General features: G+C 40.8%; 1 protein-coding gene across 1 annotated transcript in view; it reads right to left on the bottom strand.

The window, feature by feature from the left end:
• Positions 1-5254, bottom strand: part of OXCT1 (3-oxoacid CoA-transferase 1) — an 84434-nt gene extending 79180 nt beyond the window's left edge. The window contains exons 1-2 of the mRNA XM_056513220.1: positions 4780-5254; positions 818-926 (exon numbers count right to left, since the gene is read on the bottom strand). Of these exons, the coding sequence (XP_056369195.1) occupies positions 818-926; positions 4780-4851 (181 nt within the window). The 5' untranslated portion in view covers positions 4852-5254. The remainder of the gene's footprint in view (positions 1-817; positions 927-4779) is intronic.
• Between the last annotated feature and the right edge of the window lie 10982 nt (positions 5255-16236).

The following is a 16236-nucleotide window of genomic DNA, read 5'->3' as shown; positions in this document are numbered from 1 at the left end:
TCAAATAGGTTCTAAAAGACCCCTGAGATCATCAAGGTCAACCTATCTTGGCCTAAAATCTTTTTTTCTTCACAAAATAGCAACAACAGTAACAACAAAAACAAACAAAGAAAGAAAATTCCTGCAGAAGTAATTTTGCCTCATTACATATCTCCATTGAAGTGTTTTACAATGTTACATTCATTACTTATGCAATATTAAAACAACCTAAGAAATAGATAAATCACTTTTTTTTTAAAAAATGCATATTGAACAGCATAAAATTGTGAATAGCATCTACAATATCCAAAAGCTCAAGTCACAGTGAAAGTTAGTATGATGCAACTTCTCAGCTCTTCTGGAAATGTCACATATAAGCATTAAGTGTAACATAGATAAGTATTATCTTCACTTCCTAACACAGAAACAGGTTGAGCAATTTGTTCAAGGTCACAAAGACACAGAGACAAGGAAAACAAAGGGTATAGAGAATGGTAAAATAAAATAATCAAACCAAAATCCATTTATTCACCATGTGAAACAATAGTGCTATCTTGAAAATTCCAAGCTCATTTTCTGGATTCAAACAGATAGAGTTTTTGCTAGTGGGGAAAAAACCCTATTTTTCTGAGGCTTTTTCCCTTCTCTAGGACACAACCTGGATTTTCTCACTGAAAGAGTATGCCCCTCATGAGCAGAGTAGGAAACCACTTGTTTAAAAAATCGTGGAATTCCATGGATTCTCAAATTAGTTAATAGTAAAAGAAACAAAGTAAATGAGTAAAAAGTATCTCGATAACATAACATGATTGCATCCATAAAGGATTTAAATATTTACCACCAACAAGTATAGTTGCTCCATTGGGTATATCTTTTACAGCTTCAACAGGATCAGTGTAAAATTTGGTGTTGCGATGACAGCTGGTAGAAAAATAGCATCCACAAATCTGCAACAATAATAAAAGAAACAAGTGGATGAACAAAAGGCATTATATAGTAGCTTCGTAATGAAGACCATGCCTCTGGCTAGATAGGGGGGGAAACAGATACAAAAAGATATTGCTGCAGTAAATACTAAAGGGAGAGCAGGGGGGAGGAGGAGGGAAGTACAGTGCAGGTCTCCAAAACAAGAGAATTCCATTCTTGAATTACTGATAAATTGTGCCTCTCGCAGAAGATATTTACAAATGAAATTCCTCAGCACAAGTTGGAGCCATCCACAGATTTCTTAAACCTGTATATCGCTACATGAGCTTCGGGGACATCCAAACACTAAACATAAACAGAAACTGCTGAAAGAATGACAACACCACCAAGTTGAAGAGAAAGGATAGTATTGCACTGGCAGTATGGAATGCAGGGTCACTCTTCCACAGAGTCAACCTTCCCTCAGTTTCCTTGTGCAGTCTTAGAGCTTTCTAACGTAGCCCTAGAGATCCTCATGTTGTTGAAGAAGAGCCCAGAATCAAGGACACTCCAAGAAATGCATGAAATAGGGAGGGCAAGAGGAAAACCAATATAAATCCCACCCTCAAACCTGGACCTCATAGTGCAAAGACACTACACAGTAGTCATCATAACTTTTGTATGTATTGTTATGCACTTAGGTCACAGTTACCCTTTTTCTCTTTAAGCATTTACCATTAATACTACTCAAGTATTTGTTCAGATACCAGAAGAAAAACTGACACCTATGTCACTGTGTTGAAACAGTCTCAATAAATTCAGAAAATCTGGAAGCTAAAGTACTTGCTACTGGTGTTTCAAGTTCTAGCTTGATAGCAGGAGTGAAAAAAATTTATATTGTGAAAGAGGGAGAAAAATTAATAAATAAACAAGGCAATCTATACATTTTGAAGACAATAGTCCAGTTCTTCCCTGAAGAAGTACTTTAAGAGTTACCCACAGTTACAACCAGGGCAACAAATTTTAGCTCAATATTAATATCACACAAGCTGTTCTCTTGATAATTAAAGCTGCAAGAGTTTATACTGAATATGAAGAAAACCTTTCTGAATGGAAGCTTACCTCCTTCCCAGTGGAGACACTGATGTTCCTCTGCTTTGATAGACTCAACTAAAAAATCAGTATGTGGGTCATAGGAAACAATGTCATGCGAAGAAATTTCCAACACCTTCTGCATGCCAAATTATACCATGAATGTTTCTCCACTGATCCATGGTACTTGAAAAGTCACGGAGTCAGGTGCAGTCCCTTGAGATTTCCCTGAGGGAAGCACTGTGCCCATCTTTAAAAAGGGTGAAAAAGGAGGACCCCAGGAGCTACCAGCCTGTCAACCTCACCTCTGTGCCTGGGGAGGCCATGGCACAGCTCCTCCTGGAAGCTGTGCTAAGGCACATGGAGGACAGGGACATGATTCAGGACAGCCAGCACAGCTTCACTTAGGGCAAACCCTGCCTGATCATACTAGTGACCTTCTGCAATGGAGTGACCACAACAGTGGACAAGGGAAGAGCTACAGATGTTGCAGACAGATACAAGGTATTGTAAAAGAAAGGTCTTAGAAAATATGGTTTAGGCCCTGCTATGCTAGCTAAGCTAGAAGTAACTTGTAAGTTCCCACAAGAAAGAATCAGAGGAATGAAAAGTTAGTCAACAATCTATTCTGTTCTGCACCTGCATAAACAATTGATACGTCCCCTGAGAATCATTGAAGAAGATATGCAAACATCTGAGTGAAAGAGAGTATCTTAGCAGGTACATTCAAAACACCTTCTAACCAATGAACTGATTAGCAAGAAAACTACTGACCAAAAGGAGTTCAACACGAGGTCTGTAAAAACTGTATAAAAATGCATTACATGAATAAAGAATAGGCTTTTCTGCATGAAGAACCTGAGTCTCAGCTGATTATTATTACAACACTATGGATTCATCTGCACTTCTGTAAAGCCTTTGACACAGTCCCCCACAACATTCTTGTTTATAATTTGGAGAGACATGGATTAGGTTACATGGATTTGGTGGACGAGGAATTGGTTGGATGGCCACATCCAGAGGGAAGCGGCCAATGGCTCAGAGTCCTGATGGATATCAGTGATGCATGATGTTCCTCAGGGGTTTGTACTGCAACCAAGACCTTCATTAATGACAAAAAGAGATCAACTACACACTCAGCCAGTTTGTAGGTGACATCAATCTAACCAGTGCAGCTGATAACCCTGAGGGATGCAATGCCATCCAGAGAGACCTGGACAACTCAAAAAGTTGGCCCATGGGAATCTTAAAGGATTCCAAAAGATCCTGGTGCTGCACCTGCATCAGGGAAATCCCAGGCCTGAGTACAGACTGGGAGAGGAACTCATTGACTAATTGGTGCTGGTGGATGAGAGGCTGGACATGCCCCAGTCATGGCACTCACAGGCCGGAGAGCCAAACATGCCCTAGGCTGCATCCAGAGCAGTGTGGCCAGCAGACTGAGGGAGGGGACTCTGCCCCTCTGCTCTGGTCTGCTCTGCTGAGACCCACCTGGGGCACTGCATCCAGCTCTGGCATCATTTGAACAGGAAAGATATGAACCTGTCAGAGCAGGTCCAGAGGAGTATTAATGCTGGCAGCCTTGGGAATCACAGTACAACAGTGCTGCAAGAAGGCTCGAGGGCCAGGGCTGGAGGGAGGCCAGGCCTATGCTGTGTCCCTGTACCCACGCACAGGAAAATGTATCAGAGGCCACGTGGTACCTTTTATTTAATCTTCCTGTCTGTGTGCAACGGTGGTGAACAGAGTGGAACGAGTTACACAAGTGTGCATTCACAGGTTGGATGTCTCTAATGAGTGTATCTGCCCTAAATATGTTCCTCTCATAGTCCCTTTCTGACCCACCCCATTGTTTGAGAGCAATGGGCTTTCGGGGACCTGAGGCACCAGGGATCACCTAAGATTCCCTACACACCAATGCAGCAAGCTAAAACCTCTGGAACTGGCAGCAATTCTGGCAGGTTTAAGAAAGCAGCATGGGGACAGATGAGCTCCTTCCTAGAATAATCAACAGAATTTAATTATCTGGAAAAGCAAAAATATGACTTAGTAGAACAAAACCTGACAGTGCTAACATTTGTCCATAAGGATATCAGGAGTAGTAAACACAAGCATGAGAAGGTGAGCTGTTTCAACTAAATAAATTAAGAAAAGCCACAGAGACACTTCTGGCTGAAGAGACAAAAAAAATAACTTTGCTATGGTTACATGTGGGCTGGAAACCATTAAATCTGTGAGGTTTGGCAGAAGCTTCCCATAGGAAGGGAATTGCACAGCGGCACAGCACACGTTTATGGATAGCAGTAGACGGCGGGGCTACCAGCGAGCAGCGCACACCTGCTGCCCACCTCCGGGAGAGGAGGGGGTGAGAGCAGCAGGGGAGCACACGGTAACACCGTAACTGTGCTGCCTTTTGAAATTATGGGGATCTAAATAAACAATAATAATAATAAATTGAATATAAAAACAAGAACAAAAATCCTCAAACCCAACCCTCCATGCCAGCCTCTCAAGGTCACCGCATCCCCAGCGCCTCCGGGCCCGGGCCTGCGGCGGGGCCGCGCTCTGCCTTCCCTCCTCCCGGGGCTGCGGCGGGACGAACCCCTCCAGAACAAAGCCATCGCTCCCTCGCGGGCGGGAAGCGCCTCCCCGGGGCCGCAGCTCGGCCGCCCCTCCCGGGGCTCGCCCACCCCTCGCCGCGCAAGCCGGTCCCGGCGCGGGCGGCGGCGAGCGCGGTCCCCGCCGAGGTCGGCGGGAGGCGGAGGGGCTCGGAGCCGCCTGCCCGCCGCCCCTCGCCCTTACCTCAGCCCTGCGCGCCGCGGGGAGCAGGATGCGGCGGCCGAGGGGCGGCAGCAGCAGTTTGAACGCCGCCATCTTCGCGCTGCGCGGCTGGCGGGGAGCGGAGCGGGGTCGGAGCCGGGCCGGGTGCGGCGGATGCGGGAGCCCAAGGCGGGACGGGGCAGCAGGAGCGGCGGGACGGCGGAGCCCGCGGCGGAGGGAGGGCGAGGGGCTCGGCCCTGACGTGCGCTGACGTGGGTGCGCCCGAGGCGGGGCCGCCGACCGAGGGGGGCCGCGGGGCTGAGCGCTCCGGTGTCCCCCGGCCGGGCGCTCCGTCCGGGACCGGGAGAGCTGTCCAGCCGCCCCGTGGCTGCCGGGCACAGGCAGCCCGGCCGGGCGCTGTCCCACGGGAGGGAGCAGCGCCCACTCCTGTAGCTCCCACTGATTCCTCCGCTCCGCCGTCAGCGGGGTTGTTCATAAAAACCGTCGGAACCAGCGCAAAACGCGGGTGGGTGAACTGTGTCAACCAGCGACACATCAGTGTTACAATGTTATAATCACTTCAGGAAACAAAAGCATTTCCTGGGTTTTTTTCCTTTTTTCCTGGTTTTCTTTCCACAATTTCCACAGATGGACAATTCTAATGTGCCATCTCAGCTGTTTCCCCTGTAAACTTAAGGTGGCTTAAATTTCTGTGTTGTCACTCTGTGACCAAGGACTAGCAGCACAAGAATTAAGCGAAGGGCAGAGGCTAAGTGGTTAAGTTTCCAGTGCATAGATGTCAGGGTGACCTAGACTCCAAAAAGCACGTGGTCTCCACAGAGCGCCGGGATACTATGTTTAGGTGGGAAAATGTTACTAGAATAGATGTATACTTGTTGAAGTGGCAGCCACATAATGTGAACTGCTGGCCCTTTTGCTGCTACTGGAAGGAAAATTCAAAGTATGCCTCTGCTATTATTTACCCTTCCTAAAAATACCCTAGATGATCAGTGCATGCTCTAACAATGCCCAAAGCCACAGAAAGACTCATGGGGGGGTTAAAAAAAGTGACAAGCCGTTTAGAGGAAGGAAAAGAGAAATTCTCCTCATGCACGTGACAGGGGGTCACACTTCTGGCAGGTCATGCTGACCCTTGTCTTGTTTCCAGGCAGTTTCCAACGCAGCTGCCAGCCTCACTGTAGCTTGCCATTGTGGTAATCAACATGCAGAAGGACAAGTTACAAGGAAAACAAGGTCTTCAGAGTGTGCTGCTGGTCCACAAAGCATTTCTGCAGAACCCGCCCATTTTATTCAGAACACCGGTGCTGCCTTTCTGGTGGTGTTCCGTGGCCTGTGGCATGCAACTCTTTTATATAAGCATTTTGAAAAGTGCTGGCTCCTGCTCGTAAAGTTCCCGTTATAGGCAAACCTGCAGATACCAGTGCAATCTGGTAAGGACACCTTCACTATTGTGAAGGTTTTTACTAGTTTTTTTCTTTTCTAGTTATTTACCATATTTAGCTAGTCAGTTAAGTCTGGGATGGTTCCATGTGCAAAAAAGCTACAAATTACAGGGGCATAATGAACTAAAACCAAAATAGCAGTACAGCTTGTATTCTTCCAGGACTAAGCATTAGTATAAAAGTTTAACTGGATTTCTGAACCTTGGTTCTACCTAAATCTTGTATAAACAAGACAAATCCTTAAGTCATATTTCCTTTCATGACAAAACTTCCCAAGGCATAGAAAAACTTGTCTAAAGAAAGTTTATTCTCTTCAGTTCAGTAAGCTATCTTCCTTTAAACCAACAGTGTGCATTCTAGAACTTACCAAAGTGTTCAGCATTGAGTATTTGTTACATAACCAGCTAGCATTTCTCTTGCATGGAGTTAGGGACTCCAACAATGTTGGTACTATTTGGGATTCCAACAGTGTTCCTTTTTGCAGACTGAAGGAAGGCAGCTGACTGCATCCTGTAGGTATAGTGATGAGTACTAACACTTCCTTGGACTATCCATTTTGCAAAACTTGTTACTCTACTTACTCATTAGTTTATGAGCTACATTTTCCTTATCAGGTGCTACAGATTATGTTAACCCAATTTTTAAAAAAATTTGCAAAGTTCACATGCTTTGGACTGCAAGCATTTTATTTTGGCTTAGAAAAGCTTCAAACACAACTGGAAAAGTAGATGAAATATTTTGTTCTGGAGTAGCTTAGAAAGGATTGTAGATCATCAACTTTTTTTTTTTTTTAAGATGTCTGAAAGCTCTTCACACAATGAGAACTCCACTAAGCAGCAGGTGTGAAACAAAATTCTAAAATGATGAAAAATTTTTCAATATTTTTTTTGTCTAGTGAAGTAAATCACATGACAGTAGTAAATGTGAGTCAAAACACTTTCCAAATTCAACAGCATTTACAAGTGAGGAGAGTTTGAGACCTTGGTGCCCAAAAACAAGTCAGCAGGTAGGCATTCTCGAGCTACCACAGGTTAATCATTATATAAACTGTATAACACCAGCTTACTTATACTACTACCAGGCATAAGATGTCAAAGTCAGCACATCAATACTGTGGAATAATATTGTCCAAATAAGCCTCCAAAGAGTTAGCAGGTAGTTCAGAGTTTTGATTTGCCTGTACAGGAGAAAGAACTGGAATTCTGAAGTAGAGAACTTTGTTTCTCAATTTTTTTTTATTTCTTAAATTCATTTATACTTGACCCAGGCTTTAGCTTATTAAAATTTAGCAATTTACCTTTACTTCAGACCCACTGGAACATGGCAGGAAAATTCAGTTAGTGAGGCATGAAAACCACATATAGAGCCAGAGAAGGGAAAGCTCATTTAACTACGCAGCAATTAGAACACAGAGACAACACCTAAACTTATCTTCAACATGTTAATAGGTCCCAGTTCTGAAACAATAATTTGATGTTTCAGTATTTTTTATTATTACTCAAAATAATAAAGTATTATTTATATTATTCATTTAAGAGTGCTTGCAACTCATCTTTGAAAAGTGCAATGAACCTGATTCCCTTGGTATGTGATGGTAAGTCAAAGAAAATTGAAACATTATTTCATGGCATCCTCATATTACTGTGAGAATGGAGTGTTACAGCCACTGAAATATCAGCAATTAAATCAACAGTTAAGTAGTTACTGCAATTTGGTAGTCTTAAAAAAATGACAGAACTTCAAACTTTCTCCCCACGGCAAATGTTGCATCTCAGCTCAAAATCACAGTACTTACAAGGCCTAATTATACAGCATTTAAAATTAAGGTGTCACTTTTCTTTAGATAGAACCACAGAGTCTGTTACTCAGCATGATCCTTGGCACTTCTATTCACAATTATATATTGCTCATCTAGTAACTGGTGTTAGTATTGTGTAAATAGGTTAAGTGCAATAAGCTTTGACAGGGATAGTCAGTAAGTCTAAGAGTTCTGGAGAAAGGATAAGTGACTTATCATTCCTTCACAGCAGGAGTGAGGAAACCCCAAAATGTCCATTCAGCAGATATTTGGAGACATCAGCTGCACAAGTTCTGTATGTTTGTATTGATATATATGGATGGTATAAATGCCTATTTAGAAAATGCTACTACCCTCTGACTCCTCATGTTTGCCAGGAATTTTCTGCTGCAAGAACGCAATAGTCTTTTCCCCCACACCCTCTGGTCAAACTGGAAGAATAGGGGTTTTTACCCCCATTTTACCACCATACCAATGGTGCTGTAAGGGTAAACATAGCAAAAGTGGCTACAGAACCAAGAAATTGTAAAGAGGAATCCTGAGCAGCTGTCACATGGCAAGTCAGCTCATGTTTGGTAGCACTGCTGTAACAGGCTTTTCTGGATTTTGCAATACATTACATTAATAAGCTGCAGAGGGTTCTTCCAAATAAACCTCAAGAGCAACAGAATGTACCATAAAAACAGAACTGAAGTGGATTTTGTAAAACTGCTAGAGTGAACCAATTTTATTTCTTCCATGTGATACACAACATATAAAACAAATACAAAGCCTTTATAAGATTATGCAGGTATTCTTTTGCAGAGGTTGGACACAGTAAACAGATCACATGCACACACCCTGTCCCACATCTCACTAGTGTATACAATAAGACTACAGAGCCAAGCTGCCAGAGCTGTAAATGAAGAAAGGCAACACCTGCCTGGTCAGCAGGTTTCACCTGCAACTGTGGTTTCCTCTTTGAAACTTGGACTTTGCCATCTATTTCATGGGTGTGGAGCTTAATTAGAAAGCACCATTCCTTGTCTACAAGAATCTAGCATGCAAACTCATGCATATAATCTGAGCCTTTGTAATTACTTTATCATCTACTGACATGGGAGACAATTCCATGCATGCATTGAAAGAACCAAGTGTGAATCCATTTTCCAACTGGTTTGGATGCTAATTGTTTGCCTAATCCTTCTAGTCCATCCAAATGCAGAAAGAGCAGCTGTCTGGAGTTCAGAACAGCTTCCCCTTTACAGTGGGCAGCTTTTTAATGGCTTGGTTAGTATTCTCAACAGTCCAAAACTTCCATGTCTAAAAGCAGACAGTCCTTTATCATGACATTTTATTTCTCAGTCACAAACAAATTAACAGAATTAGTAAGGAATATAATGACTTGCACACAAGATATATGGCAAAATATGAACTTTTGCTTTTAATTTTTTTGGAAGGTGGTTTAAAATTAACTCTTACAATTCACTTCTCCATCTTTTTAGAAGAACTCTTAGAATCCATTAGCCTGAGAGTGCCATGTTTTCCTTCAGCTATTCCCTGGTTTTGGTAAACTAAATTTGTCTGATTTTAAAACTAGTTCTACCAAATACACACTCAAAGCTGCTCTGAAGCTTGCTAAGCCTAAGCAGCAGATTTACAAGCACATCGTTGCTTGTTGCAAAGCTCTTGGGCTTCTTGCTCTCAATTTCAGCATATCTACCGTCTCATCAGAAACCCTGATAGTTTGTTTCAGGGGCCAGGTTGATGAAGACTTCCACGCTTTAGTTTTCAAGTTTTGCAGTTTCAGTAAACACAATAATTTCATATTGGCATCACTTCCTGAGATTACCTGGTTAAAAGCTGGACTGTACTGAGCACGTTGGTGACACCCTGTGGTATCCTGCTGAACACTCTAATACAACTGGCTTCGACATTTGAGGTCTTTGACACTTGCCTTCTCAGCACCAATACCTGTCCCCACTTAAGGCTAGCAGGCACCAATGAAGTGCTACTTCTGTAGCAAGTTTGGCATAGAGAACATTAAGTAGCAACAGTAACCAGTAAGGCTGGGTGCAAACTAATTGCTATGGGAGTGGCGAAAACATCTCAAGGCTCCCACATAATTTTAGAATGTAAAATTCACATGACTAGATCCAAGCGATAAACATGATAGCTTTTGCTTGTAGCACATTTATATTGTTAATAATTTCAAGTAATGACTTGAAGAATTTCACTTAGCTTGCAAGTTATGCAAACAGGAATCAGGAAATTTGTCATCAATCTTGAATTTTTTTGTTTACGTCACAGGGTAAAAGCTTGATTATCATTATCATAGTTCAACTTCAACAGCTGCATACAGAGGAATTATCTGTGACAAGATTAGGTCATCAAAATCAGTACGTTTATATTTATTTTCTTATAACTTCGAAAGATGGGGCATTTAGTCGAACATAGGCTCAAGAGGGTCAGCAGTCACACTCACAGGTAGCAGATCTCCAGCAAGCCGACCAGAATACCACAGACACTTCACAGTCTTCTTCACACTTAACATACAACAAACACAGACTTCTTGCTCAAACAAGGGCAGTGCATCGATTTGCATAGCTGAACATCCAACTGTAGTACTGGAAAAGGGGTCAGGAGGCTTTTAACACAGATGAGCATTCCAGCCACATTCATCTGAAAGAAGCAATCACGTAAGCACAAGTTAAAAGTCGGTGTCATAGAGAGCAGGAAGCAGTGTCAAGAGACCAAAGTAGCTGATTAAACTAGTTTTCTTCTCTTGTGCATGTCAGGTAAACATTTATTCTTATCCATTGCATGATCCTTTCAGGAATGTTGATTGATTGGTTTGGGTTTTTTCCCTCAAGACAAACCCCAGAAGAAAAGCTTTAGTGCCAAGTGCTATGTAGATTAATACAACACCTCAATTAGCGGATTTAATATTGCTATGATCCAAGGGAATTAACTGTATAAAACCTCTTACTGAGGCAAAAAACTTCAGTAAAAGCCAAATAAAGATTCTCTCTGGGGATGCCATACGTAACAGTTTCAGATGGAAGCTACAGTCATATTACAGACATTCAGATCAGCTTGATAATTCAGCAGCACACTAGGTCTGTGCAAGAAGTTAGTAGCGTTCAGTCAAACAAGAGAGCTGATGTTGTGAACCAAACCATCACAAGACTCTAGAATTAATACAATTAAAGACTGGAACATGCAGTAACTGACAAAAGTCGGTTTGACCAAAGAATGTTACTTCTGTGTTTGCTGTAAGTTGACTGTGAAATAATACCATAAATTCCAAACACAGTGATCTGTAACATTTAGAGACGCAGATGAATACTGATGTAAGCAAGTTCTGCAAGACCAAAACTAAAAGAAGGTAATAAATGAGATGTGGCAGGCACAGCGTTCCTCTAGATGAAAGCATACCATGTACACACCATTCTTTGTTCATTAACCATGTAATAGAAAAACCTAGGTTTCCTTGCCTGTTGACAGTAAACCAATTCATTACTTGCAGATTGTACAGAGGATTTACGATTCCTTTTTAAAAGAAATTTCTTCAGATCTCTCTCAAACAGCAAAAAGTTCCTATTTGTCAATCTTTAATACTCCCCTCTTCTAGGGAGGTCATTTTAGAGGATAGCAGTTCCAACATCAAAGTTCAGTGCATGCTACTCTAACGACCAGATGTCAAACTGTTGAATTATGTTCAGAACCTATTTCAAATCCAGAACCACATTGTTCCAGTAGCAGGCTGTAAGAAAGCTGCTGGCTCATATTTTGTCAGGGCACCACCTGAACTATAAACAAAACAGAAACCAGGTAGAACAAAGAACAGCCGTAGAAGATCAGGCAAACAGAAATATGACACATCTACAATTTCTACTAATCCTTGGCATTTACATGCCTCTCCAAAATAAATACATTTCACATCTATTGATACAAAGGAAAAATTCCATTACAGATCACCCTTATTCTCTGATTTTACATTTGGCATCGACAATATCAATATCAAATGCTCTCTCCCGGATATATTTCAGACTAAATACAGAGCCTAATTTAAAGAGGGATGACTGAATTTGATACTGCCCTTTAAGATATCATGAATAATGACATTTTGAATAATCCCATGACATTATTCCGTATGACTCTAGATTCTAGAAATAATTTCACAGTCCTTAATCCCATAAACATAAAGGAAATCTTTGGTAATGATTTTCCACTTCCTTAGCATTATTCTGAATAAATTCCACTTTTACTCCCCTTCCCTGGTAATTGCACTTCCCTGTAAAGCCACTAAATGAAAGAGGCAGAATGTATACCTCCTTTTTGGAACTTGAAGAGGGTCTGAAAGGTGGTTACCATACTATTGACCATCAGACATTATTACAGATATTAGTAGCTACAAACACATGAAGCTCACATACAATAAATAAAGACTTCTGTTTCATATTTTCTGGGCAGAAATACAAATATTTATTTTATGTATATTCTAGAGCAGAAACAAAAAAAAAAAAAAAAAAAAAAAAAAAAAAAAAAAAATACATTGATGAAAGACAGGTGGAGTACCAAATACTCTGCAACACATTTTAATAAACTTAGCTTTTATAAGTATTTTGTAACCAACTCTTCTTGTACTCTTCTACTAATTATTCATGCTTGCAAAATAAGGGCAAGTACTTATTTTTGAAATCATAATAATTCAGTGTCTTTCTAAGATGCTATACCACAAACAGTCTAATACCTTCTGCTAGTTTCTATAGGACTTGAATCATACTATACTGCTTTATTTGCTACAAATAGAAACTAGCCAAATACATCTGTATTAGCATCTATGATACCCTCCTTGCTAGTTAAAAAAAAAAAACAAACCTGACCCCTAAAACTATTAGGAAACTGCTGCTTAAGAAACAAACCTAACAACTTCTGAGTTTTGTCTAACCAGGTCTGATCTAACTTTTCTCTCTCTCTCTAATTCCATTAATTTTTTTTCCATTACTAACTGCTTCCACCTGCACACAACATTTTGTTACTCTCTTTTCTTTGTTTTTGTTTTTGTTTTTGTTTTTGTTTGGTTTTTTTGTTCGTTTTTTAACATTAGGAGTCAATTTATAACCAAAACAAGCAGTAAGAAATGCAGTGATCATCAGGCTTCATAACCTCTGGTCAGAGGACTAATTAACTGGAAGCAAATTAGCTTTCTTTCTAGGCTGAGGGGTGACCTCACAGGAATCTGCACCGTCCTAACCAGGCACAGGGAGGCAGAGGAGGGGAAGGTCCTGATCTCCCCTCTCTGGTGACACGCAGTAGGACATGAGGAAATGGAACGAAGCTGCATCAGGGGAAGTTCAGGTTAAGCATTAGGGAGTTGGACTCGCTGATCCTTATGGGTCCCTTCCAGCCTGAGGTATTTTGTGATTTTATGAAAAAATACAGTTCACTTGAACCCACCAAAATTCCTCTCTTGGCTACTTCCCCAACAATTTGTGTGAGGTTATTAAAAAGATTACCTATTTGTAAGTGCTTAAGTTTAAGAAAATTTGCACAATTCAAAATGTCTTGAAGCTGCTAATAATGCTAAAAATTTATCAATCACTGCTGTGTAAATCTGCATTTCTCAGATGATACTGTATTTTTGATAAAGCTAAAGGCATTTCCCTAGTTTTAATAATATTAAATACACAAATTAACAACTCTCTTGTATTTAAGCATTGTTTCTTTAACTTTCAATATAAATAATATATGGCCCCTACTACTAAAGCAGAGTAACTATGTATATCCAAGACATTACTTACCTTGTATGCTTCAAGTTTTTAGGTATTTGGAAATGTCGGGATAGCCCAGTTTCACAGTTACATATATCAGGCCAATTAGCAAATGTTGGTGGAATATCACAGGACAAAAATAATTCCCAAGTGTATCATTACAACCAGCCTGCTCTCTAGCAGCATACACATTTATGCACACACATCAGAAGGACAAGAGGAGTATGTGGTTTGGAAGGAAAGAAGCAACAGAATCCAATGTAGCAATCTACAGAATTAACTTTACATTTGCACATATATGCACATATACATAGAGATACATTTATATACAAACCCAAAATATCAGAAGAACTGTAGTGGAAACGCCCCTGATAGACAAAATCATATCAGCTTTCCCTATTCCATCAACTGCACTGTTGACGCACAGCAACGCTCTTCTTGTTATTCTTCCAACAATTTAGGAATAGAGCATGGCTATAAACAGAAAACACCTTACCCCATCCACATTGGTAACAGTAGCCTTAAAAACAGGTAGTGCTATGCACTGAAAGAGCACAAATCCTACCTGAATTCCCTCATCAGAGACCATTTTATCCATTAACTGTTTCCTAGAATATGAAGTGACACATTTTTTTGCTTCAACATAATTTATGGTGTCACTCAGAAAGGTTTATTTTTAATGGAAATATTCAGAAAAATATTTGATGCACCTTCATGTGAAACTCTAGAAATTTGAATGCTGTTTCCCGAGCTCTGAGAAGAATGGTGAGAGGTAGCAAACCCCAAACCAGTCCATTGTCCTTGAAATAACTGACAGGAATTTTATTCAAACAGGTTCTAAGAAAAAGCAAAAAATAAGGCACCTCGTCTTTCACCAGACTTCAGACCAAAGCACCTTGCAAGGTGTGAGGAAAAGGCTAGCACAGCTCCATGAACTACAAAACAGAGCTGGGGGTTTAGTGCCCAAGGGAATACAGCTTGTGGAAGGGATGGGCATGAGGCTGCTCAGAGCCCAATCCAGGCAGGAGAGAGGCAGTGGCTGCCTGGGATGAAGGCTTACCAATAGCAGTGAGGAGGCAGCACCCCATGCCAGTTCAGCCCTTTTCCAGGCTCTGCAGTATCTCAGCTACTTACCCACAAATGCTGTTATCTCTGTTCCTCACAAAAGAGATCCCAGTGGGAGTATGTAGGATATGAGAGAAACAAATACCAAGAAAAATGCCACTAGAGATGCCTTCTGCTCCCTCACAGATTTAATGATAAAATCAAGTGGGGGGGGGGGGGGGGGGGACGGGGAACCAAACACCACAAATCTTCCAAGAGAAGCGTATGTCATCACCTTTCTTAACCTTTGTAGCAGCTTCGATTTTACCAGCTTGGTATTAACAGAAACACACCTCCTTCATCTCAGCAATTGATAAGGTCAAAATCAATTTCACTGGATATTTACAGAAAGAGAGGATAACAATTTCTGTGGCAAAAAAAAAGCCACTGCATATTTACATCCAGCTTTTAAAACAGATACAACCAAAGTAAGTTGCAGCTGTGCCTGAAGCACAGGAAACTAAAATACCACTTCCTTTATCAGATGAGTCAACTTACAATCATCTGGTGTTTTCTTCCGGTTTAGGTTGTTTGGGGCTTTTAATTTTTTTTTTTTTTTTTTTTTTTTTTTTTTTTTTTTTTTTTTTTTTAATAGGAGACATTTTGATAGTGACATCTCCTTCACTATTAACAGCTGATGAACCCGTCCACTTGATGAGGTATGAAAAAAAGAACACTTAAATCATAGCTGGGAATTGAAGAGGAGAAATAAGAACCAAGCAAGCAAAGGATCTGAAGAAGGGGATCAATCTCACAAGCCTTTTTCAGTCCCAAAGCTGACAACATGGAAAGTGTATTTCACTTAAGGCATGAAGCACCATCTCCTCCACTCACAGGTTAGCTACCAGAATACTTTGATGAAAAATTGTATCTGAATGTCAACTATGCAGGAATGAACAACAATACATATCCAATAAAAACACTGATTTCTTCTATAAATCAAACTATTTTGGGAAGAAAACACAATTTTTCTTTTCAGGTTCTACTTTTTTATTGTATTTAATCTGTTTGGCAACTCTTCCATAAGACATAAGGCAGACAACAGCAAAAATAACTCTGGCTGTAAGACAGCTTTACACCTCTAAAGTACTCCAGTAAACGACACTTTTTTTTTTTTCAGGGGAAGCAGGGAGGTGGAGGTTTGGTGAATTTTTGCTTGATTAGCTGGTTGGTTGGTTGGTTGGTTGGTTGGTTGGTTGGTTGGTTGGTTGGTTGGTTTTTTTTAGGTACTTTGGTGGAACACAGGCAGTGACAGAATGAACAGCATATGACCTCAAAATGGGAGGTCAAATGCCCAATTGACTCAAGTATCTTTAGTCAATTATTCTTTCAAAATATTCAAGTTGACAAAATTCTGAATATTGTTTGAGTTTGTTTT

This window comes from Oenanthe melanoleuca, chromosome Z, assembly GCF_029582105.1.
Source record: "Oenanthe melanoleuca isolate GR-GAL-2019-014 chromosome Z, OMel1.0, whole genome shotgun sequence".
In the NCBI taxonomy this organism is placed as follows: Eukaryota; Metazoa; Chordata; class Aves; order Passeriformes; family Muscicapidae; genus Oenanthe; species Oenanthe melanoleuca.
The sequence above is the reverse complement of the archived record's forward strand: the minus strand, read 5'-3'. Positions and strand labels throughout refer to the sequence as shown.